The sequence below is a fragment of the Lonchura striata genome, chromosome 26 (genome assembly GCF_046129695.1).
Source record: "Lonchura striata isolate bLonStr1 chromosome 26, bLonStr1.mat, whole genome shotgun sequence".
NCBI classification, from domain to species: domain Eukaryota; kingdom Metazoa; phylum Chordata; class Aves; order Passeriformes; family Estrildidae; genus Lonchura; species Lonchura striata.
In genome coordinates this window covers 5153755-5180206 of record NC_134628.1, presented here as the reverse complement: position 1 = coordinate 5180206, position 26452 = coordinate 5153755, and the positions used below count along the sequence as shown (strand labels likewise).

Here is a 26452-nt window from a genome sequence, read left to right as displayed (position 1 = left end):
GAGCATACTCTCAGCATATAATACAAAATGCAACATAAGCAGAATTTCCAATCAGCCAAAGCCTACCTAAAAATGAAATAGGCAAGGTATCCTTAAACCCAAGAGCCATAATAGCCAGCAGTTCCACGCAAGTGGTAACATCTGTAACAGCATTTGGCTCCCTTACAACAGTAAGGGATGCACTCTTAGACAAGTATCTTGAAGTTCTATTTGCTTCAAAAAGAGCAACTTGCAGGTACAGAATAGATTCTGGAGCCTTTGACTTTTGTTTAAAACCCTAATCCTGAAGTGAGAGCAAAAGTAGCAGAGTTGGAGGAAGATTTTAAGTAGCACTCCAAGTACTTAAGAGTAAAGACACCAATCCTGTGAAGGAAGCAGTGAGTGAGTACTGCCAGCAGCAGTACCAAGGCCAAATGGTGAATGAGATTCCCAATCCAGTCCAGCAAGCAGCAGACTATGAATCTGCCCAGCAGACAATCTCCTGGGCTAGGTGCTGGCACACAGGCCAAACACAAACCCTTTCAAAAGACAAAAAGAAAGGAGCAAAAAGGTACTCCGTGCTATGTTTCTTCAGCAGATTAGAAAAAAGGGTACACTGTTCTAAAGCTCTTTGTGTCAGTCTAGGTGGTACAAAGTGGCTAGGTAAGAAACAGCTTTCGGTATGTTAGACTCCTCTGAACATGGAGAGGAGTGGAGGGATGAGAGATCGGCCTGAGGCATTTCAGCACAGGTTAGCTAGTGCCCTTTTCCACAGTTGTTAGAGACCTCAACTGAAATCTGAATACCCCACACTTTTTAAACAGGTGGGTACACAACTCCTGCACCTCTTGCTAAATTCGGGACAACCACACCCATGCGCACTTGCAAGCATCAATCCCTAACTTGGCGGCTCTTGCTACTCAGTGGCAAGCATCAAACGCCACCCTCACCTGATGCTTGGCCGTCTCCATACCCTCCAGAACTGTCGTCTTGAAGTCCTCCTGCTTGCCCTGTGGAAGGAAAGAGGAGAACTCAGGGACCTTACTCCATAAATTAAATCATACTGGACATAAAGGCCCGGCAGTTGGCGTTTTAGGTATTAAATTTCACCAACTAACTAAACCCATTTTCTGAGAATCCCATCTTCTGGAACCTAGGTTCAGGGCACCAAAAATTTTTGTTCTAAAGTGTTATCCAGGTTACTGGAACGCTTTACATCAGATTTTATGGGAAATAAAGAAGTACACCATATGTAGCATTCCTGGTGGCTAAATACTTATGATCTGGCAGATGGATACCATCAGATTCTATGGATCTCAAACCCTAAGAATTTCATAATCTTGGCTTTGGTGCTCCCAGGTCTCCCCACATCCCAAAGAGGTAGTTTAAAGCATTTTGAAAAGCCTCTTATGTTCAGGAGAACTTATTTTCCCCCATAAACCCTTCCTTTAAGCTTGATGGTAGAACAATTCTTGAAAGGCTCAGACTACTAATTTGGCTTCAGTACCCTTGATACACCATCAGTATTCTAACACACCAAGATTGTCTTTGAAGCCAAATACACATCATACCATTGATCAGTGATGTGATCAATACCCAGCACTGAAAGACATCAGTCTTTCAACATTCCCAGTGGTGGAAACACGAGGAAAGGCTAAGCACGCATCTGAAAGATCTGAAGAAGTCTCAGAATTATATTAGCCTGCATCTAAGTCCTAAACAGCACTGCAACACAAGCAGGACCAGAGCGTGTTGAGAAGAGAGATGAGTACAGCTGCAACACCTCACACCCTGCTCACTTCACAGGAGGCAATGACTCTGAGGTGAGCTCATGAGCAATGTTCTTCCACCAGCAGATGTCTGCCTGAAGTCCCATCACCTGCAGAGCTCAGGAAGCCATGGCACACTCCAGAGGTGGCTCAGTGCTGTTCAGCTGGCTCCTGCTGTACCAAAGCTCCTTCAAACCACACACTTCAACAGTCATCAAGTCCAACCCAACATGCACTGAAACACACTGCAAAGGTCACTGGAATGGAACAGCAACTTCCTAGAGCACAACTGTTCAGGTGTAATCTCCAAACAGGTAAGAGCAAGGTCTAACCTGAGGTTAGACACACAATTGTTAATATTCTTTAGAGTCTGGGTGGATAATTTTGCCAGAATGTAATTTAAGGGTCTTAGGGGACACACTAACTGAGAAGAATTTCATCTGAACTACAGATTTAACCCCTAAAGAAAGACACAAGAAGTTAAAAAAATGTTTCCATACTGTGCTAAACTGGATTAAACTAGAATGTCACAACATTAAACATCTACAAATAAAACAAAATAGGAACTGAAACAAGACAGACATTTTCCCTCAGTACAGCAGAGGAGCCATAGTTAGTACTTGTATAAAATCAGTCTGCCAGCCTGGAAACAAAAAAACTTTACAGAGAGACTGTGACAAGTAATTGTATTTTGACAGGCCTCACAAGCCCCAAGTTATGATTCTGTGAATAAACGTATCTGCAACAGCAAGATGTAATTCTTTACTTGATCTACATTGAAAGTACTTCATTTTGCAGGGAACATTTCATGACTTGCTTCCATTCTGGGAGAGACTAACACAATTGAAACCCAAATATTTACAGTCAAGCATAGGCCATTAATTTGCAATAAGAGTTTCACCTGTGCCTTCCAAAAGTTAAGAAATTAAACAGACTCTGACTTTAGTCTACGGCTTTCATAATTCCTGAACACTGACAATGAGCATAGGGGAAAAAATTGCTCTTGGCTTACTTACAGAAGGAAATCAGAATCTTCATCCTCTCATCACTATTACTAATTGCTTGGACATAATTCTAAATGCTACTCAGTCTGAGCAGAGAGGAGTGGAAACAAGGCCTGCTAGTGAAGATTACCTCTCCTTCCCTGGAAGAAAGGTTCTAGCTGAAAAGGAGCTAGCAGCAAGCAAACCACTGATCCCTGCTAACATCAAACTACTGCAGCTCAACAGAATTGTGTGAGAGCAGAATCTGCTCAAAGTCTCAAGGCAATAGAATAACAGAACATGAGCTGAAGAGCAATGAGGAAGAAGGTCCAGAAGAGAATCTACTTCATATAATTATCCACTGTCTCAAAATTAAGAAGAGCTGCACATGAGTATCACAGAGTACTGAATTTATTTAGGAAAACAGACAAGTCAGATAAAATTAAGAGACAAAGTACCACTAAGTCTGACCATTCCCTTGATCTTAATCTTGAGAATATTCAGCTCCTTGGAAAACAGCACCTAAAAATATAGGATTACCACAAAGTAAGAATACTGACAACACTAAAAGGCCAGGAGCTAGTAAAGAAAATCTTCTGTAGTTCTAAAAATGAAAATCCAATTTGGTGAGGAAAAACAAACCCAAGATTTTTAGAGGAAAATAAAACCCAAAAAACCAAAAGAAGCAAACTCCTTGAGTCTAAAAGGGATACTGACAAACAAGAAAACAAATGTCATCAGTCAGCACTGAAAGGGAGTTTGGAAGCTTTTTGGTATTAGACAATATTCCTCAAGTAAAAAGAGGAGAGATGCTCTCAGAAAATTCCCTTAACCATGAAACACTGTCACACCTTTTAAGACTGCTCTGCAACAGCATGCAGTGTGTCTTGCAAATCCAGATTATAACAGCCAGAACACCTGGAATTCCCCACAGCTGAACACATGAATGGAACCTACTCAAGGAAGACCAGCATTGTGCTGTCACCTTTATGTGACACTCAATAATCCCCTTCACCATAAACTGTCTGGGGGACAGGCTAATGAAATACCAACACTAGCACCAGGACATTTTTAAACTGCACAATCAGGCTTTTCAGCTCAAAAGCTGTAATGTGACAGCTTTATGCTTCTACTGCATTACCTGCATTTTTTACAGGCTTTAAACACAGAAATGAATTTTTTAAGGTCTGCAGTGAAAATAAATTAACAGTAATACCCAGGCTAACTAAAAATTTCCTAGATTTTTAGTATGCAATCCTCCACTAGTATTACTGTCCAATTCAGTATTTATTGAACACTTCAATTTTTCCTTCAAAGTGACAGAGAGAGAGAAAACCTCAATTATAAACACTACTTTTATACACAGCAGACTCCATGCCACCTCCTCCTTCTAAGGGGTGGCTGAATTAGAAGTTTCAATGCACTTTTAACAGCCAGCATAAGATGACCTGATGTTCTTGACACCTATATCAATAAAGACAAAATTAGAGAGATCCAGAAATATATATAGTCTCAGAAACCTTTAAAATTACAGCAAGACTAGCTGTGGAATGACAGCTTGAAATCTGTCTTCTTTCTACTTTATTGCTTCATGCATATTCACAGAATTTCTAGGAATAGAAAAACGATATGGTGACCTGAAATCTACCCATTTCTAGGCAGCTAAATACAGCCTATTTAAAAATTGATTGTATCTAGATGGCTAAATACAGTGCTTGCAAAGTAACTGTTGTGTGTATAAAACAGCATGAATCATCACTGCTCATCTTCCATGTTTCTTCCTTCATGGGACAAAACCTGTTCCACTGTACCTCACTGATTATGCCTCAAACTGATTTCAATAACCATTCTTAGAGACACAAAATGATATTTGAGAGAAATAAAAAAGCATATTAATATTAGCTCTCAAGGATTAAACACAATGTCTAAACTAAATTAAATAGAAAGCTTAAAATATTTGCTTAATTACACCTATTAAAATTCCTTTTTTGCTACATCAGCTAGAAGTGGGGTGACAGGAGTTTTATCACTGCAAACATTTCTGTCAAGCACATGAGCTACAGTACTCCTGTATCAAGGCAGGAGCCAACAGCTGCAACAAGGAGAGGTTACAATGGCAAATTGTAAGAGATAAAACACACCCACAGCTTTTAATATTTTTTCTGTGACTGAGGGTAGATATCCCCAAGCTAACATCAGTGCTATGTTCTCAAACCTGCCAGCCAGACAGAAAATGTAAGTAACTGAAGACTAACAGTGACTCACACCAGTGATGAACCTGCAAAGATTCAACTGCTAGATTTCAGCTCTTGTCTAACACCAATTAGTATACATATTATCTCATGAAATTTCTTGACTCTGAACTTTGCAAAAGCATCACCTTCTAGGCAGCTGAGTGATTCCAACAGAGCTCACTAATGGTGCCAGCTGTAAAACACAATGGAGGTAAAGAATTGGGTACTGCTACTACCACAAATTTCAAAAGCTGCCTCCTGAACAGGACTGACCAAAAAACATCTCAATGTAAAGTAAAGTTCTCTCTAAGCTAAAAAGGAAAGCACTGAATACTAAAATTTAATACTGAAATTTAAGCAAACAGTATCCAACCAGAACTTAAAACTAGACTAACAGTTTAAAGCCACAGGAATCACAATAGTTGAAATCTGTTCTGCATAACAACCCCCCAATAAACCCGACCTAACTGAATGCTCGTACACAAGCAGGTGTGGCAGCAGGGAGTCAGAGAGGCTATTCTGATCAACAAGCTTCCAAAGACAAGTCAGTAAGGATCATGAGACCTAGCACAAGAGGTTTGGCTTCATTTGGAATTACATTAATGCATATCCCTATCTTTATCAGGCTGTTCTGTGTTTCTCCCCTCTTTCCACATATGGGGCCAGCAAATAAAACACTGTAGAACAATTATTCAAAACCAGATTGAAACCAGACATGGGATTCATGATGCCGCACCCAGCCCTACCTAATTTATGTGAACAAATCAGATGAATAATTTCAGAGGAGAAGGTCTCTCTCTACTCACCAGATGGCTCCTCTGGCTCACTTTCATTCTCTTCTTCTGCAGGAGCTGGTGGAGGTGGTGGGGGTAGTTTTTTTTCTTTCTCAGCTTTAGCATTTCTCTCTTCTTCAGAGTAATACTCATCTTCTGACAGGTTTGCAAGACTCTCATCCATCTCTCTATACTCGACCTGTGAAAAGCACAACAGAACATAAACACACTGAAGATGCCTGTAAGTCAGGCTACTAACATTAATGTTGCAAGTAACAAAATTGCTTACAGTTTAAAGAAAAGTCCTGAGTTACCTTGAGTTATGCAGACTCTTATTGCAGATACCATGTTATAAAATGACACAAAGCTTAACAAGTTCCAAATGTTTTTGCCTAAAAAAAAAATCTCCAGCGCCCTGTAGTAGGAGTTTTCATCAAGCCCAGTTTATGTGTGTTATATTATCATTTAACCTCTCAGGTTTTCTTCCCTTCCTTCACATCCCTGCCAAGGGATGAAAAGCAGCTTCTGTGTCCACTTCATGTGCTCAAACTTGAATTTCATCTGCTAAGCACAGATGACCAGAAGTGCACATAAGATTTCCTGCAGAAATCCCACCTGTGCCCTGTATGGTCTGCTGCTTACTGGGAATCTTGTCCTGGTACAGAGGCTCACAGCTGCTTCCTCTCAAGAATGGTCACACTAGTGGCTCAACACAAGAAACAACCCTTCCCCTCATCCCCCTCAGTCTTTTCTGCCATCTATGTCTTGTTCTGTTACTGTTCTCTAGTAAAAATAAATAAAAATATAAGCCAAAAAAGACTCACTCCAACTTGAAGGAACATGGAAACCCCAAGAAATAGTCTGGAAGGGCTGCATCTCATACTGTTAGTCAAGCAAGCTTTAATCCAAAGTAAGAAAGTTCTGTACACCGCTATTGAATTCCCCTAATGACTGGAAAGGAAAAAAACAACTTCTCAAAATGCAGCCATACGAAAAATAAAAAGAAAGCAGCTAGTGATCCTCCAACATCCAACAGATCAGCTTTCACCAGGAAATGACAAAGACAATTCTGGATATCTCACCAAAAGAAAAAATCTTTCACAGTACAGTTCAGCCACTAAAAACGAGCAATAATTGGCAGAATTCAAGGTAGCTTTGGGAAGCCTGTGTACAGGAAACCCTGGATTCATTAAGATACTAATATAATCAATTATTTGCTATCTTTTATGTATTTACATTCCACAATGTCCAGCATATTCAGTGTTTCACAGTGTTGCACCTGCAGGACCTCTTGTGAACCCCCACTCTGAATCAAGTAGTGGTGACCACTCAGCACATCTGTACATTACCAGGGGTATCTGAAGCCACACACAGTTTCCTTCTGTCCAAAGACCCTTCAAAATCTCCCATTCCTTTTGAGCTACACAACTTTTGAAGAAAACTGAGTTCAATTAAACATCCTAAGCTCTTCCCTAGATTTATTTTTAACCTAGATACCCTCCCAAACTAAGTTCACACCACAAACATTCATGGGAAGGTCACCTCATGCTGGCCTGAGTGCTCAAGGGGACAGATGGTGCCACAAGAGACAAACAGCCTTTGCAGATGGGTACTGTCAGTGCAAACACCACCAGCACACAACCACATAAAGCACTAATTCCTACTAGAAGGAATGCTGCCTCTGAAGATCACAGAATGTTTTGCATTGGAAGGGACATTCAAACCCATCTCATTCCACCTTTCACTAGACCAGGGTGCTCCAAGCCCTGTCCAAACATGTCCATGAACACTTCCAGGGATGAGGCAGCCACAGCTTCTCTGAGCAACATGTGCCAGGGCCTCAACACCCTCATTGCAAAAAATGCCTTCCTTATGTCCAGTCTACACCCACCTTATTTTGTTTTAAAAGATGCACCAGACTGACCAACCCAACAGATGCTATGTGTGAAGGACAAGTTCAGTCATCACATCACACAACAGCTTTGAAGAGCCACATTCAATGCCACAGGACAAGACAGTTCCAAAAAGTAATTTCAGCTTCCATATCAAACACCCCAACGCAGGGCACATTAAAGATCTTCACTATCTTCTAAAACAAGGTTTCCAAGAAAAGGTTTCACAAAAAAAAAGGTTATGCTCTTATATATTCAGAACAACAGATGACAATTACATACTACAGACCCAAACTACTGGAGACCTTTACAGCTGTTAAGAGTTCATTGTTAAATCCCACCCTTACAGAGCTTTGACTCAGCTCTCCAACAGCAATAAATGGAAGGTGAAGAACAGTGGACTGAGCACAGCCATCACCTTCACAACCCTGCAAAGACAGCATCACCCCGTGCACATGAGCCTGGAGAAGCTGCACCCATATACCACAGCAACACAAGAATTTTCTGATAAAATGTAAGCTCCCGAGCGCTTAAATGCACTGCCATGGACCTGGGGTGTTTTTACTGCTCGATATCCAGTCAGAAACCGCAGAAAGTTCCTGAACAGCTGCAGAAAGCCCTCCTTTATGACAGGGCACGAGTTCTCCCCAGAGCCCACGAAAGGGAGGTGGAACAGGGGATCCCGATCTTAATCTTAAGCCAATGTGGCTTCCTGCGCGCCCGCGTGTTCGTGTCCTTCGCACTCACGGCACCGGAGCCCTCGGTCCCGGACACGCTCCCCGCCCCCTTCGGCAGGGCCCGGTCCGGGCTGAGCCCCCGGCAGGGCCGGGACGTTCTAGGGAAGGGCTGGCCGAGCGGGACCGGGACCGAGACATTCCGAGGAAGGGCTGGCCGAGCGGGACCGGGACCGAGACATTCCGAGGAAGGGCTGGCCGAGCGGGACCGGGACCGGGACCGGGACCCCCCGAGGAAGGGCCGGCCGACAGGACCGGGACTCCCCGAGGAAGGGCCGGCCGACAGGACCGGGACCCCCCGAGGAAGGGCCGGCCGACAGGACCGGGACTCCCCGAGGAAGGGCCGGCCGACGGGACCGGGACTCCCCGAGGAAGGGCCGGCCGACGGGACCGGGACTCCCCGAGGAAGGGCCGGCCGACGGCACCGGGACTCCCCGAGGAAGGGCCGGCCGGCAGCACCGGGGCCGGACCGCCCCTGCCGGCCCGAGCGCGTCGCGCACAAGGCGCCGGCGGGGCCCACAAGCGGGCCGCCCCACACCTACTTTGGCTCGCTTGCGGCGGCTGGTCCTGCGGCCCTCGGGGGTCTCGGCGATGCCGGTGGTTTCGGCGCCGGGCGCAGGGGTGGCCCCGACGGCCGACGGCTCGGACGCACCGCCCGGCGGCGAGGCCCGCGGCGGCTCCTTCTTGCGGGGCGTGCGCTCCGAAGCCCCGCCGCTATCCGAAGAGGAGCCCAGCGCCCCGGCGGCGGCGGGCGGGGGCACCGGCGCCTCCGGCCCGGCCTCGCCGCCCGCCGCCGCCTCCGCGCCTTTCTTGCCGCCCGCCAGCATCGCCCCCGCCGCACAAAGGAGCGCGCGGGGCCGCGGCGCCGCCACACGTCACATCCGGGCCCGCCGCCGGCGGCAGGGGGCGCTGCGGGCCCGCGGGCGGCTCCTGCGCCGCGGCGCCCCCTGCCGCTCGCGGGATGTCCTGGCAGCCGCGCCCGGCCCGCGCCGCCGCCGCCGCCCCGGGCCCCGCGGGGCCTCAGCGGGCGCGGGGCTCGCACATCCTTCCCGGCGCTCGCACATCCTTCCCGGCGCTCGCACATCGCTCCCGGGCATCGCTCCCGACCCTCGCACATCCACATCGCTGCCGGGCATCGCTCCCGGCCCTCGCACATCCTTCCCGGCCCTCGCGCATCCTTCCCGGCGCTCGCACATCCTTCCCGGCGCTCGCGCATCCTTCCCGGCGCTCGCACATCGCTCCCGGGCATCGCTCCCGACCCTCGCACATCCACATCGCTGCCGGGCATCGCTCCCGGCCCTCGCCGACCGACCTTCCCCCCGCTCCCCAGCCCGCCCACCTGCCCCCCGTACACCGCTGCTGGCGGCCCACAGGGGCCACACCAGTCCTGCGTGAACAAATGGAGGTGCTTGAAACGCTTTGAAAGGCAGATGTTTATGCCTATCTCATCGCAGAATGGTTTGGGCTGGAAAGGACCTCAAAGCTCATCTTACAGCATGGGCAAGGACACTTTCCACTAGACCAAGTTGCTCCCAGCCCCATCCAACCTGGACGCTTCCAGGGATGGGCAGCCACAGCTTCTCTGGGCAACCTGTGCCAGTTGTCCCTCAGTAAATTTCTTCATATTATCTGATCTAAATTTACATTCCTTCAACTTAAAGCCATCCATCCATCCCTGTCCCGTCACTCTAGGCTCTTGTCCAAAGTCCCTCTCAGCTCTCTTGCAGCCCCTTTATGTCCTGGAAGGGGCTCTGAGCTCTCAGTGGAGCCTTCTCCAGGTGAACAGCCCCAGCTCTTCCAGCCTGTCCCCAGAGCAGAGGGGCTCCAACATCTCTGTGGGAGGAACATCTCTGTGGCCTTCTCTGGCCTCATTCCAACAGGCCTTTTCTGTATAGGGGATGCCAGAGATGGAGGCAGCTGGGCAGAATCCCCTCCTTGTCCTGCCCATCCCTGCTGGGGATCAGCCCACGGGATGTGGCTCTCTGGGCTGCCAGCATACATTGCCAAGACACACCAAGCTTCATGTTCACAAAGGATTCAAGCTTTAGTCCTTCTGTTACCTTTCAAAGTCTGCTTTTCCTCAGTGTATCTTCTCTCAGGTTTCTACTTAGACCAGCAGAAAAAGCTGGTAAGGCAGGAAGCAGAAGATGAAGCTCCAGCCTTTGGACAGGACTCTGCTGCTGAATGCCCAGCAGTCCCACAGATTTCAGAGATATTCTGCTTGAGTCTCTGAAAAGTATTTGCTAGAGGTAACAGAACACTAAATGCATGCTTGCCAATTTGCTTGCCTCTTTCCTTAAAACTGGCCACTCCCTGGTAGGGATGGTGGCTGCTCTTAAGCAGACCACTGTCACGAAGCTGGTGCTGGCTTATCACGTGGCTGTGTAGAAGACACTGTGGGAGCATTTAGGTACCTGGGAAGGCAGAAGGTGCACAGGAAGATTTAGGTGTAATTTTGACCATTCTCAGGGAGACAGTAAGCAATCTGAGGCTGTAGAAAGTTTGCAAGATGCAGCTGATGCACTCCAGATGCCCAGCAGCAATGTGGGCAGGTAGAAGCTCAGCAGCACACACTGACAACTGTAGAGCTGAGAAGCAACTGGAGCAGAATGGGACCAACTCTTGAAACTTTGTTCAGTAGTTACATATGAAAAACAGCTGGAAGAACTGCAGAGATAACTAAATACTGATAGGAGAGTAAAGGAAGTTACAGGCAACTGCTATAAGAACACTATCTTCACCTGTGAGCTAGGTAATTTAAGTATTTCATGCTTCCATAGGAACTGGCATTTCCTTCACCTTCACACTTTAATCTCCTTTTGTCTGCATTTACCCAAATTTCTGAAATAGCCAGAAAATTAATTTTTGCAAACAATTTTTACCTAGTGGATAAGAAAAATTATTTTCTCAGACCACACTTAATATGTTTTCCATAGCTTTACACCAGCCAACATCTCATTCAAAACTTGAGATTTTTATTCTTCTGAATTGACAGATGCAAGTGAATGCTTTCATTTTTGAGGGCCTTTTATTAAATACAGTTCACATGACAAATATAGGCTCTCCAGACTTGTAAAACTGTCTCCTAAATCCATATCTATAGCTTAGCTCCATATTTGCTGGGGTATAAACACAATTAGAATAAGGCATACAAAGGGCTTTCAGCAACATCTTGTTTCACCCAAGACATCATTGTGCCCATCATCTTATAAGGCATTTTTCCTTATGATCAGAAAAACAAATGTAAGCCAACAATAAAATGTATGAGAATATTCTGACATGTGAAACAATGACAATTTGCTTTGATGACTTCTCTCTTTGTCCTGAGCCGAGCAGAACTTTTTAATTTACTGCAGAGTGAAAATCTGATTTTTATATGGAGTATGTCTATTCACACTGTATACATTTGTATGCACATGCAAATTTATATCTTATTTTTATTTCAACAAAAGTAAATATAATCCTATTTTTCATCAGAAAAGTCTGAGATAATCAATGCTGAAGCCATTTCCACGTTTACCCACTTTTTTCCTCAGTAACTAATGCGGGCAAACTTTTTCTGGGCTTTTTATATGTAAGAATTTTAACATACAAGAACAATGATGAAGAATAAGTATGCCAACACTACTATTTCAGCTGGATTCATATGAATGAAAAACCCTCAATGGAATGGAGGATAAGCCCCCTCAGAATAAAAGTGTGACTCTGATATACTGGCTGAGCAACTGGACACTTCCATATACACAAGAAATCTAAGCAAAGCACAACAGAAATAGAGGAACTGAGATGTGGAAAAAAGGGAGAACAAGAGAGAATTAGCAATTTTCTCAAACGTGTGGGTCCCATTCTGATTCTCTGTAACATCCTTCCATACCCCCAGCAGCCCTGGGGCAACAGGAGCAGCCTAATCCCACTATAATGCTACTAAATACCACCTAGTGCTCATTTTCAAGGAAGACATGGTACATTTCCTCAGCTATAATTCATCCTTCTTCCCACACTTCAGAGAAAGAAGGTTTTATTAAGTAGCATTTTTCATTATGACACACATGAATGCAGGAGAAAAGCCTGCAGCTGCATTTTTTAAAACACACTGGCAAGCACAAGTATCATACAGGAAATCAAATCACCCAAAGCCTCTTCACTGTGAAGAGGGTGAGACTGGGAAGGTTCACAGAATGATGAGAATAGAAAAAGGATCAAAAGCAATGTTCAAGGCATACATAAACTTGAAGAGAAAGGTGCTTTGAAGTCTACACTTGTTTTTCTCCCTTTAAAAGTCTACACTATGATATGGAAATAAAAGTCAGTGTGGCGGGTGGGGGGGAAGGTCTTCACCCAGCACTTTTTCTAAATTAAAGTTCCACAGTTTTGTTTTTGTTAAAAAGAAGTCATTTATAATTTAATACCTGTTTCAGGATACTCAGATCTGTGGTGCTGTTAACAGCGCACTTAATTTGCATTATCCATTAAAAAAAAATTAAAAAGCAGCTCTGAACTTTGCTTCTGAGATGGAAGCACTGTCTCTGAACCAGCAATCATTGCTGTCACTCTTGCTTTGCATCTTTCAAGGCCTGAAGTCTTTCTAAAAGGGGTGGGTGGGAATAATGCCACATTGAAAAGATCCAGTCAGAAACAGGGAATCCTAAATTATCTTTGTTTAACTTGATCAAAGCAGAATATAGGTCTTTAGCCTTCCCAAGTTCCTTGGCAAATGCATCTGCTTGAAACTCAAATCGTCGGCTTAATACTGTCAAACAAAATGAGAGAACCTGTGGAGAGAAATGCATTAAAATTATTTTAAAATTCAGGTATCTGCCGATTCCTTCAGTGCCAGTAAATACCACCAAATCTAGCTTCCCACATCCCACACATGGCTGTGGTTGCAGACTGATCTCACTAAGCTTTATCCAAGCCACACCTGAAACTGGGAGTGCTACCCAAGATGCAGCACTAAGCCTGATTATCAAAATGAGACACCCAATACAGCCCCTAGAAATTCAAGCTTCCCCTGAAAAAACAGAATCATTATTTAAATAGGATGATACTTCAGAAAATGTCTTGAAAACAAGTTACCTCATTGTAAGGTGAAAAAATGAACTGGAAAATAATCATCAAGCCTATCAGGGTAGGCTGGGTGTCATAGAAACCAAATGCAGCAAAGAGTTCTTTCTGACCAATTAGCACAGCAAACAAGAAGAAGCAAAGGAAGGAATTCATCTGGAGAGAAGAAAAAATATTCTTGATTAAGATAAGTCTTTACATAACATCACATTATAGATTTGCACATGGATACATGGATGCCACTGTAAAAAAAACAAGTAGATTACATTTGAACTAATAAACAGAGAGGAACAGTCGGTCTTTACCTGCTTTCTGAAAATGCAACAGTAGAAGAACCACTATTTTCTGCCAATGAGCAAAAAAGAAATAATGAAGGGAGATGGAAAAGCAAGAAGAGAGGAGGGAGTACAAGATAGAACCCATCTCCTTGGAATTAAGTACAGGTTCTGAAAAATTTAAAGCCAAACAAAACGTGTCTCTGCTGTGTTGTATTTCTGTTCCTGGAAACAATCTGTGCTTCCATCCAAGCTCTGCAGTGTCCTGTAAAAGCACTGCTTGCCTGATTTTCAGAGCCAAGAGAAGGACTATGCATTACCAAGTTTTCTAGAGGGTGTGATTAGCTATCCAAGTGGTTTTTATTGGTCTTTTTAAAAGTAGAAGATACCAGAATATTGTTTGTTATTGAAACACACAGAACAGAAAAGTAGAATGGCTGTGATCCAGACCACCTTCCTGTCACACAGCATATCAGGTGCATGTACACTAAAAAATCTGGAAGAGGGCATTTGGAAACAGCTACAATTACAAATGCTCCAGGAAAAAAACAAAAAACAAAAAACAAAAAACAAAAAACAAAAAACCAAAAAAAACCCAAAAAAAACCAAAAAAACCAAAAAAACCAAAACAGTTTAAAATAACTTACCTGGCTGATGATTATATTTTTGATAGTGTGACCTAGTTTCCAGTGACCTAATTCATGACCGAGTACAGCCAGAACTTCTTCATTTTTACATCCTTGTTTCTTATTCTGAGGAATAACAAAGCAGAAATATTATCAGGTATGCCTGAACACAACTAAATGAATTTACTATTTTTTTTTTTTCTTGATCACTTAAGTGTCCCTAGATCAGGCCATTCCCTTCTCATACCAGAAACACACATATAATTTCTTGCTGAGCCTTTTTCATGAAGATATTTATAGAAACATAATCCTTTAAGGTTAAGAAGATTCCTACTACGAGGTGGTGATCTCTTATTTCTATGTATGCAGACATGCTGATGCAAACCTGAAAGAACACTGGAAGATTTGCCTTCCAAATACTCTCCTATCCCTTCTCATCCTGTCTGTTTACTCAAGCAAAGCATTACACTGGAAACAGCTATTCAGAGCTACAGACCTTCAGAGGAGAATTGAGAGCAAAGCCCTGTTCCTACTTTTCCTTCAGCACTCAACATGTAGCCTTCCTCCCAAGGCATTACTGTTCCTTTTAAAAGGAACTGTCCTCTTCAAAAAGCCCTGACACACCTTAAAGCTATAATTAGGAAGGACATCTGCACCTCAAAGTTCCATTAGCAAGTCAGAAGCAAACACAAACGCTGAAGAACCTGTTGAAATGGAACACAGACTCTCATTATGACTAGATCAGGTGAGCTCAACATCCCCTCCTCTCACCACCCACTTCTGCAGTATTTGCCAAACAAAACTGTGGACACCACTAACATGGTGTCAAGGAACAGAAGCTGGACTAAACAACAATCTAGACATTGGCCTAACCTTAGGCCCAATCTGCACAAGGCCAGGGCAACTCCTCCAGGTTATTCAGAAAATGTTCTATTAGCTTTAGTCATTTCCATACTCTTCTGAGGCCACAACAGCTGTTTCAGCAGACTCATGATGTGCAGCTGCACATCAAAGGAGAGGCCAGTGCCAGGCCACCATCCTGTTCTTGACCAGAGCATGGGAGGATGCACATGTGCAATCTGTCTGTCCTCCTGCACCAAAACCTCCGCATGCAGTAAAAGGCACACAATTGCCACAGTAAGAATTAAAACTATTTCCTTCAAAGGGAAACTTTGGTATGGCAGTCCCAAGAGAAGATGAGGATCCCAAACAGGTCCCTTATTCAAAGAATTATAGGGAAGATCTAGTTTTTACATGCAGGGAACTAATGTTTTGCTAAAGCCCCTGTGGATTTTTACAGTCTCTGGTGCTATCTGCACAACTCACACAGGCCCAGAAATTCCAATTAGCAAACCAGGCATACTTTGGTGTTGAAATCATTAGTGTTTGGGTTTTAGCAACTTACTCAAGACCTATAAATACATTAGAAAACACAAGGGAATATCTCACCAAGAACTTAATATAAACAGAAAAATGAAAGACAAAACTCACTTTGGTTTTAGACTTTGTTTCTTCATTCTCACCATCTTCTCCTTCCGCTGGTTCTTTGTTCAAAGCAGAATAGTCTTCCAGGAGTGTGTCAAAGAGTACTATCCTCTTATTCTTGAAGAATCCATAGAAATAAGCATTGCTGTGGGAAGAACGCTTAGAACCTGATGGGGAAAATTTAAAGACCATGATCTGAATAATCCCATGCACTGAAGCCTGTACAGTACGACAGACCAGATTCTTCCAGAGGAATTCTCAAAGTCCCCAAATGAACTGTACATCAAGCAGATGTTTGGAAGCTGAAATATATTCTAAAATCTAAGTAATGATGACTCCAATAGAGAAATGTAGTGTGTAATCACTAAAAGCACTAAAACCATAAGAGCACTTGTGAACATCTAGTGTCCAAGAAGAAAAGCAAATTCTATTGCAATTTCAGATTTAGAGTGGAAAGAGCATTCTGAATTCACACTGCTCCAGGCAAAGAACCTGTGCCAAATTATGTAGAATTCTTTCAAATGTGCCAGCAAAGATGAATGGGAACAGCTATTCCCTTTGTTTCACAGTTGTAAAATTATAATCTTGCATACTTCTGTGCTTCCACTCCTGAGCAAGTTGTGTATTTCCATTCCACAGACCCAAGAAAATGCTTCCAACCAGAAGATGAGTTCAGGCTGTCCACTGAGCTTCAGGAAAAAGACAGGAAAATGCTACAGACATTGGCAAGTATTGCAATATCTGAGCAATGCAAGCAACTGCCCTACTACAGCATCCACAGTCAATGCTAAAATCCCAGAAATTTAAAATGACAATGCCTTTTTGTTTAAAAAAATAACAAAATCTCACCTTCAACAACATACACCTTAGTCAATGGGAAGTCAATGCTCTTTGCCATTGTTTCAATTTGCTGCTTGAGCTCTCCCTCCGGAAGTGGAATGAATTTATCAAACAAAGGTGCAATATAGTCTGCATAGATTGTAACAAGCACCTGCAAACACAAGCAGATATTAAGAACAGGGCATACAAAAGTATTTAGTATTAAAGGTGAAGCAAAAAGTTCAAAAAGAGGGCACAATTTCAGAAAAAAACATTTGATAAAGTCATAGAGAATTCATGAGTCATTCATGAGTCAAGAGTCCTGCATGAGTGGGATCTACACGCAGGCTCTCCATGGGCTGCTTTGTCTGGTGGCCAGTCCAACAGTCCAGCAAACTATGCACAAACCACCCACACACTTGAGCAGAACTGCTGTGAACAGTGCAGGAGACAAGGCCTCTGGGAGCAGGGGGCTCACCAGTGAAAGGCTGTCACTTCCAGCAATCCTGGAAAGCTCTGAAGTGTTTCACACTCAGCTGAAGAGATGAAGGAACCAAGGTATCTGAACTCAAAATATCCCCCAGACATTTTTGGAGGTTCCGGGCCCAGGTCAGAAGCATTTGAGACCCTGGCAGGCAGCTGCAAACAGCTGTGATTTTGGGTTTGAACCATGGAATGATTTACCAACCTTGCAGGAAGAACAAGAAGTCACAAAAGTTTAGATATTAGAGTAGAAGTAATTACAAAGTAGAGGGAAGAATTTTTTAGTGCTGTACAGGGGGGTTTTAATGCTTGTACAGGGGGGTTTTGGTTTTGTACATGGGGGTCAGAGGTTTTAAGATGGATTTGGAATTTGGGCCTGCCCTGTCCTCCCTCTTTCTTCTTCCTTACTTCCATGTTCTTGGTGATGTTGGCACTCACAGATTGGTTTAGAGTAGAAAAGCACCATTTAATATAGGTAATAGGCATTGGGGAAAACTGCAAACATGTAACACGTAATGTACCATAGAAAAGATAGAAAAGCACCATTTAATATAGGTAATAGGCATTGGGGAAAACTGCAAACATGTAACACGTAATGTACCATATAAAAGACAGCAGCAGCCCTGGGCGGGGAGAGAAGAAGCAGTCGGGGTCAGAGAGGATGTCAGGGTGTGTGTGTGCCTCTGCCTGAGCTGTGAGCAAACCACAGCAGCCCCAGAAGAAAATCTTTTAGATAACTTGCAATAAACTGCCTTGAGACCAAACAACAGAGACTGCTGAGCCTTTCTTTGGAAGCTCGGGTTGAAGGAGGGATTTTTCCACCACATGGAGCCACCTTGCAACCCAGGGTGAGCTCCGGCACCAAGGGATAGAAGAAGTGGGACTAATTCCTGCTAACTTGCAAAACAACTGTCTAAAAGGAGGCAAGAAATTTCATGTCCCCTGCTTTCTGTGTTTCCCAGCTGTCTGCAGGGCTAAGGCAGTTGTCTGCCTGATGCCTCTGGCTCCACAATGACTAATAGCCCTGACCTAAAAACATCACTGCATTGCACCTGCATCTCTTCAAACAGCTGCAGCCCAGCTGAGAAAGGCAGAACTAGAATAATATGGTGGAAAGGAAAGCTCAACTCCCTTTCCTCACACTCTGGATCACTACAAAATTATTTTTATTTATTTGTTTTATAAGTTTAAATTCTGGTTAGCTAAAAAGGAACAGAACATGAGAGGCAAACGGACATCAACATTAAATTCAAAATTATCCTGATACATTTTGTTTCACTGAAAACAAGTACCTGGAATTTTGACAGTGTATGCACTGCTGAAAAAGTCCAATGAAATCAAAAATCAGAAAAAGTGACTTTGGCAAAGTCACAGCAAGTGGGGGCATCAATATGAAACACCACTAAAGTAATTTTTCTAACTGTAATTTTTAGGGGCTTAAATCTCTGCAGATATTTTGCAGAAGGTGTAGGAGGGTATTTCATGGAGTAAAAATCAGCTTTTCAGTCCAGACTAGTGTTTCAGAACATATAGCATGTGGGGCCTAATTTTAAGGTTTTATCCCAGATCTTTGTGTAACGCCTTGGTATCAGCAGGCATAACAGACTAGTAGGAGGATGCAACTCTAACTCTGATTACAGAATTATGGAACTGGAATTTTTCCCTAAACCATACTCTGAAGGGTAAATTTAATACCTCTTAGGATGATTTTGCATGTCAAAGGCTGTTCAAACACATTAAGGCCTAAAACTGCAACTATAAAGTTGCAGTGAGGTGGCAAGACACCAATTGTCTAAGAATGCATTGAACCCTTCTTTCAATACAGAAGTTTGCAGCTCTGCCAAGATGTTTTATTTTCTAGCTTCTGTAGTACAAAAGATAGACCAACCCCTGTTATATCAGGGTCTAAAGTATCTGTAGAACCTCAGAACAAAATCTATGTGGACAGCTCAATAGCAAGGTGCAGGCAGAGCAAAAATGAAATGCTAGCTTGTGGTAGGAAAGGTGAGAGAGAGGAACGTAGGTCAACTACATCTGTTCTGGTTCTCACCTCTATATTCAGGAGAAAGGAAAATAGATCACCACATAGTGCTGTATTTCCAGTACCTATTCTAAAGCTTTATCAATGCTTCTCTTTCAATGGATGAAGACATACCAGTATTAAATAGATTATATATATGACATTAATGTGGACAACTAATAAGAGTTATTATTCCTGAAAAAGTACATTGAGAACAAGACACTCTGTTGAAGTTTGAAGACATTAAAATTCACAGGAAATTTAGATTTTTCTTAATTTCCTTTCAGCTGCATCCATGGCAGTAAACTGGAGTCTGGAAGAAACCCAAACATCTTCTCATACTCACCAAGGAAACAACCAGTGTGAAGAGCCAGGCATAGATAAAAAAATAGTCTCCCCCTATTTTAATAATGTAAAGCAGAAGGGATGTCACTGGCAACAGAATACATTGAGTCACAACAAACTTCTTGATAGCATCCTTAAAAAAAAATCCCAGAGTCTGCAAAGAAAGGATAAATTAGATCAGTGATGTCAATGTAAATATTAATATGCCATTCTGGTTAGTGAGCTGATCCCTTCAGTTAAGACAAAAGGCAAAGCAGCAATGACAGTGTCATAAGAAAATCAGAGTCAGTCAAAAAGGAACTCTCCTAGTAGCTCCTTACATTTACATGGACTCAAGCCCATGCAGATGCACTCTTCCTTAGTTAGGCCTGACCCAAACCATTATGTTGTGCTGCACATTCATGAAAGGACCAGTCTATCCAACCAATCTGAGCCAATTTGGTCAGTACAAGTGCTCCCTGCAATACCTGTTGATTGAAGCCATGTTTCTCTTCTATGACAAATGTATTATATAAACTCCATGGGAGACCAGTCACTGCACTGAAGAGTGTTGCAAGCAGCAGAAATACCAATGACTGAACAATCTAAAAAACAAAACAAAACCTGATATCAAAACCACCTATTTACTAACCCATACTAACAAATATTCCAGGTGTTAAAGATGGCTTTTAGGTCAAAAACCAGTTAGAAGATGATGCTAGATAAATTCACAGAATTAACTTGTTCATGATGACTAATTATTGCTCACTGTAATAGCTTACTAAGGATTTGGATACTTGCCTCATTCACAGCACAAAGGTAACATAAGCAGTAGACTCAAATTTCTTACCCTTTTAGTGTGCAGGTGGATAAATTCTAGGATTAGTAAAAATAAAGCACCCAAATAAAGAGCTCCCTAAACCCCAGCCCACCACCTCAAGCAGATACCAGACTTTGCTTTTAACACATAAGGCTGTTTTAATTAGTAAGCTAATTTAAAAGCAAGCTAATTTACTGTTACCAGTTCTCAGAATCACAGAGTCATTGTGTGCACCAGAAAATATCTGTTATTTTTACTGCATTACAGGTTAGCTAAATCTCACTTTTAACTAAATACCAATTTAAAAATAATTATTGCAGTAGGGACCAAACACTTTCACAGGAATTTAAAGCCTACTTACCTCATATTCTGGTCCAAACCCAGCACGACCAGAGATCTGACCAGACAATTTCCATAGAAAAGGAATTCCTCCACAGAGAAGAATCATCTTAAACACAAAACCACATACCACAGAGGCAGTATGGAACACACTGTCATCTTAGTCTACTAATGTTCCAGCATGATAAGAACCTTTTAAGGGTGAATAATACAAGTTTTATAATAAGCTTTTGTGCCACCCCTCTGATCTTAACAATGATAAAATAAGCCTGGAATATCTGTCAATAATTAATTTTTAATTTACAGAAGGAGAACAGGTAATTAATATTCTTCCTGTGAAATGCTAGCATATTTCCAAGCCTATTTTCTGTATACTTTGCCACTGTAGTGGCTCAGACCTAAGGTACATCTTCAGAAGCCTTTAAAGCTCGTGTGCCCTGTGGTTGTATACCCACACACATAATATTCATATTGCAGCCTCTCCTCTTGAAGAGGAGCTGCCCTCTTCTCCTTGAGGTTCACCTGTGTTCCCTGCCCAGAGAAAAGCCCCAGTTTCACTTTCAGTACTGGAGTTGCTACAGCCATGTTGCAGAAAGCTCCATGGTCTCCTCCTCCTGCCTGCTCCCAGCCTCTCCTGACATACTGGCTGCCAAGGAACATCTGGAGTGAACATCTGGGGTAACCAACATCTAAGAAATGCCCAAGCTAGAGCTACTGAAGCAAGTGCTCACTGCAGCTCACAGCCAGGCCTGGCAGCATTTCTCATACAACTCAACTTGCAAATATTTCACATCTGCCTTCTTAGTGAGTGATGGATGCATCACTATATATAAAATCAGTTTTCAAGCAAGCAGCCTTCCACTATTGATGACACTAGGGGTTTATATATTTCTTTATTTTGAAAAAGCTCACTCCTACAACCTAACATTTAGGGTGCATTTTCAGTGTCAGGAGGAGATGGAAATGATCAAAGCAAGATACTAAACAGCATTCACCCAGATGTGGGCCCTTGAGAGCCATCCCTGCTTTCCACTTCAAAACGGAGCTATTTGCTTTATCTCTTGTATGCAGTTATCCAACCAGTTTTTTATTCATCTAACAATCCATCTGGCAAACTCTTGTCTCTCTTATTTAGTAGCTACAATGTTTTGGACAACTGTAACAACAGTAGGCCCAGATGAAGATAAACACAGATAACTGATTCAAGCCTTTGAATAGCAGGGCACTGAATTCAGTGGCAAAAGATGCTCATTCCAATTATGCATATTTTCTTTAGGAACTTTAGGAACTTCTGGCTAAAGTTCTTGAAATCAAGAAAAAGCTTCAGAGCCTTTTGACTCATTGTATTTGTGAGGCAGTTCCACCTCACCTTACCCACCAGCCCACTGCCAGAGAGCAGCTTTGGTTTCCAAATTAAACACTGCTTCTAAAATCAGTCAGAAACATAAAAACTTTTCAAACTCATATAAAAATTGTCTAATTCTGCTGAAAATCCCAACAAGAGGAATATAACAGATTGCGCTGACAAAACATCCTTCTTACAAGTTCATACAAAAGGAAATGAAGTACAGGTCAAGCAGCACAAAGGAGATCAGGAAATATGAAAGTCAAGAGGTATCACAAACCTCTGAGTACAGAGTTTGCATCATCCTTCTACAGTTACGTGACTGACTCTATTTTACAATCCTATTTTCATTATATTTTATAACTGACATTTATGCTTCCTTAGGTTCATCATGAACTAGGATCATATTTCAATTTTACTTTGCAATGCCAGGCATTTTAGGATTCCTTTTTGTGCCAGTGATGAGCAATGTGTTTCAGCAGTGAGTTAGAACAGGTTTCTTTTCTCCTAAGAGTGTAAATCACACACATAAATATTTTTTTCTAACTTAATGGTTCTGTTTTTTTCATATATGTGAATGTTACTTGCCCAGTGTTCTTATATTTTAGAAATATCCATTGGTACACTTGCTGTTTTCACAAGCTTTTTACTTTCTACTTAAATTTTATCTAAAAATGAAAGCAGTTGCATTCCTCCAAACACAGGGAAAGGTCTGTATTTTAACAATTTAAAATAACTCTCAAGCTGCTTAATTATTTTGCAATGGAAACTACTACAGAGTATAATTAAAATGTAAGTTAAGACTGTAGTTGTGCAGTATGACTCAGCACTGCAGAAAGAAATTACACGCTTTCTGAATAATTACTTCTTTTTGTGTAGCAAATACAGCCACAAACAAAAACAGAATATAAATGCCAGGTTTTGCTGTAGACACCAGAATGCCAGGGGTGCAGCTGCATGGGATCACTAAGAACCAAAGTAATTCACAGTTTGACATGAAAAATATCATACAAAAGGTACTTACAGTGCCCTCAACCTCTGAATAGAGGCCTGACCAAAAGCTGAAAGTACTTTTGTCCAACTGATAGAGACGAGATTTTTCAAATGTTTCTGAGTCCATGATCTGTCCCAGTTCCTGTGGCACATGTGTTGTTGTTCTATACACCCTCCTCTGAAAAATTGAAGACAAAACTTAAAAGTCTACACCTAATTTTTTTAAGGAGATAAGTAAGATTTAAAAATAACACCTAAATGATCCCATGTGCCACCATAGAAAGTTAAAAAGCAAAAACAACACACAAAGGAACAATTATTCCTAAATTCCAGTTTTCTATGAAGTTCTAAATATAAAACTGAAGCATAATTGTTATGTTGTAACCAGGAACTGAACTGCTGACTTAATAACTTATTTATGTGTGATCAAATACAGATCACACAAACTGATTTTTCCACAGGATGTGGAAAAAACTTACTTACTGCACCACAGTTAACAGCTAAACTCATTTTGAAACCACACACCAGATCCTCCTGTGCAAACCATGTGACATCACCAGAACACAGAGTGGCTGCAGAAACAGGTGCTATTTCATTTTCAGCAAAGAACTTGCCACTTGAAATTATTTTTAAGATTAAAAGTCTTTTCCCTCAGCTGTCTTGTTTCAGTATATTTACCTGTTCTCTAAGGAAAAGCTCCTTTGTCATTTCAAAACACATTCTGCCCTGTGCGGGGCATCAGGATGCTCTGTCCCTGCTCCAGGGCTGAAACACCCGGGGTGCGGCTGCTGCTGCAGCTGCCAGGGGGAGGCTGGGGATGGAGATGTGCCTGGCTGGAGACAGCCAGGACCTGACCAAAGGGACGCTCCGTCCTCCGTGTGATATTCTGCAATAAAAAACGGGGATGCGCCTTCCAGGGCGGCTATCGCTCGGAGGCTGCCCAGCCATCACCTGCTCGGGGATGGCAGCTCGCAGCACTTCCTTCCTTTTTTCCTTCCCCAGTTAAACTGCCGCTATTTTAACTCACGCGTTTCCTCATTTTTGCTCCCACCGCTCTCTCTCAGCTGTCCCGGGGATGAGGACGGAGCTGCCGGGGGTGCCGAGCCGCCGCTCCGAGCGCTCCCACCACCCGCTCCACAGGCAGGGGACGGAGCCCACCGAGCCCCGGCCCCGGACACCCTCCACGTGAGGCCGGGCCCGGCCCGGCACAGCCCCGCCCGCCAGCGACTGTCCCCGCCAGAGCCCCACCGACCTGCCGGTGCGCCAGGAAAGCCTCCCAGAGGTAGACGGCCCACGAGAAGAGCAGGACGGAGCAGAAGATGCGGCGCTCAGCCGGCAGCTCTGTCCACAAGTCGCCGGACAGCGCCATGGCCGCTCCACCCGGCGCACGCTGCGGCGCCGCCCGGCGGCCGGAGGAACCGAGGGCGGGCCGGGGCGGGGCGGCCGTGAGGGGCGGCTGCGGCGGGCTCCGGGAGGGGCTCCGGGAGGGGCTCCACGGTGGGATCCGTGCCGGGCTCCGTGAGGGGCTCCACGATGGGGTCCGTGCCGGGCTCCGGGAGGGGCTCCGTGAGGGGCTCCACGGTGGGCTCCGTGCTGGGCTCCATGGTGGGTTCTGTGCTGGGCTCCGTGAGGGGCTCCACGGTGGGATCCGCGCTGGGCTCCGCGCCGGGCTCCGTGAGGGGCGGCCGCGGCGGGCTCCGGGAGGGGCTCTGTGAGGAGCTCTGTAGAAGGCTCTGTGCTGGGCTCCGGAACTCCATGGTGGACTCCGTGCTGGGCTCTGTGAGGAGCTCCGTGCTGGGCTCCATGAGGGGCTCCGCGGTGGGCTCCGCGCTGGGCTCCGTGCTGGGCTCCATGGTGGGCTCCGCGCTGGGCTCCGTGAGGGGCTCCATGGTGGGCTCCATGCTGGGCTCCGTGCTGGGCTCCGTGAGGGGCTCCATGGTGGGCTCCGCGCTGGGCTCTGTGAGGGGCTCCATGGTGGACTCCGTGCTGGGCTCCGTGAGGGGCTCCATGGTGGGCTCCGCGCTGGGCTCCATGAGGAGCTCCATGGTGGGCTCCATGGTGGGCTCCATGAGGAGCTCCACGGTGGGCTCCGTGCTGGGCTCCAGCTCAGCTCTGCCCGCCACGGCCACCCCAGTGAAGGGTGTGTCGGGGGGTACCATGGCAAGGATCTGGGCAAATGATTAAATTATTTTTCTTCAGTTTAAGTTACTTGGACCATGCACAATAACACATATGAAGCCTCATTAGTACTTGTCCAAAACCTTTTAAAGAAACTAAGAGAAGTACAATAATTAACACTGACTGCTGCAGTACTGGCTGATTTAAAGCCTGAATGCGCACTTCAGATTTGGCCTCTGTAATGTTCTGTAATGAAGACAGCATGGTGCTGCCAAAATTCAGAGCTCACCTGGCAGGAGATGAGTGTTCCATGCAGAGCACAGGCACCGTGTAATCTGACAAAGATGCAGAAAAAGGGGTGTTAACATTGAGCCACTTCTAGATATGGCATTTTAGTATCAGCCATTTATCTAATTTCTAACGGTCTGAAATAGAACATGTCTGTATTTTTAATCATTAATAAAATAATAATAAAATAGTGCCAACTTAATGTTCTCATTATCTCTTAGTTACCTTTTAAAACTATATAGAAGAATGACCTGTCAAATATATTGAAGCCTAGCTTTTTCTGTAACCTAATATATCCCTGCAGAAGAACAGGGTAGATGAGGAAGTGCTGCTGGCTCTGCTGAGGGTTCTGCTAGAAAGAGAGAGATCAGACTGGAATGTCTCCCATTGTAAAGGTATTTACAGGTTTTTACTACCCCAGGGAACATGGCAGGGCAGCCCACAGCCTTGGAGAATTTAGGCATGCACAACCAATAAGCACCATTTTGTCCTATAAAATCCACACATTTCAAGACAACAATTTAAAAAATGGAAGCAACATTCCCCATGAACTGTTTTTTCTGAGGTATCTGCTCTTCACATTAAGAATTTTTTTTTTGGAAAGTCAATGCAATGGTGTTCTTTTACTGCAGAACAAAATGTTTCTCCCGTATACTTGAAAGCAAGAAGCTGGAAATGTTACATAATTTTTAAGACAAATTCTGGTAGCACTTGGGAGGGAAAACTATGGTCTACTTCATGGCAGGAAAACAGAAATAGACAGTAAAAACTCTTCAAACCTTTACCGTTTTGTGGCCTCCTTCTCCAACACCCGTCTGTGCCAGGCAATTAGATCAGATAAAAAAGCCCGAAGAAACTGGGATAAAGATGTATGTTCAAGCTGTACAGTTTTGATGGTGTGACAGCTATTACCTCATTGAGTCAGTAGTGAATTTTGTAGATGATGGAGATCAAAGACTGAATCACACTGACAAGTCTCTAAAATGGGCAAGATACAATTTTTGTAACAAGTGCTGCACAGGTATCTTTCAACTGAAGTATGAACACCCTATGAGTGTTTCACATTACCAAAAGTCCTGGCAGTGCATG

General features: G+C 43.8%; 2 protein-coding genes across 2 annotated transcripts in view; both read right to left on the bottom strand.

Moving 5' to 3' along the window:
- KDM1A (lysine demethylase 1A) overlaps positions 1–9191 on the bottom strand; it is a 28081-nt gene extending 18890 nt beyond the window's left edge. The window contains exons 1-3 of the mRNA XM_021554803.2: positions 8907–9191; positions 5772–5937; positions 930–989 (exon numbers count right to left, since the gene is read on the bottom strand). Coding sequence (XP_021410478.1) covers positions 930–989; positions 5772–5937; positions 8907–9191 — 511 coding nt within the window. The remainder of the gene's footprint in view (positions 1–929; positions 990–5771; positions 5938–8906) is intronic.
- Positions 9192–11370: 2179 nt separating this feature from the next.
- Positions 11371–24364, bottom strand: ZMPSTE24 (zinc metallopeptidase STE24). Its single transcript, XM_021554839.2, has 10 exons — positions 24210–24364; positions 22989–23135; positions 20642–20728; positions 19949–20065; positions 19483–19635; positions 16664–16805; positions 15821–15981; positions 14351–14455; positions 13441–13584; positions 11371–13136 (listed from the first exon to the last, which is right to left on the bottom strand). The coding sequence occupies exons 1-10, from the start codon at positions 24324–24326 to the stop codon at positions 12912–12914; spliced, it is 1398 nt and encodes a 465-aa protein (XP_021410514.1). The 5' UTR covers positions 24327–24364; the 3' UTR covers positions 11371–12911.
- Positions 24365–26452: the final 2088 nt, after the last annotated feature.

What these genes read in the sequence shown, in the direction of transcription:
- ZMPSTE24 (XM_021554839.2), bottom strand. Translation starts at nt 24,326, where the DNA reads ATGGCGCTGTCCGGCGACTTGTGGACAGAGCTGCCGGCTGAGCGCCGC. An exon ending in ATTCAGAGGTTGAGGGCACT is followed by an intron (nt 20,729 to 22,988) that starts GTAAGTACCTTT and finishes TTTGTGTTTAAG; the next exon opens with ATGATTCTTCTCTGTGGAGG. An exon ending in TCACACTGGTTGTTTCCTTG is followed by an intron (nt 16,806 to 19,482) that starts GTGAGTATGAGA and finishes TTGTGTTTGCAG; the next exon opens with GTGCTTGTTACAATCTATGC.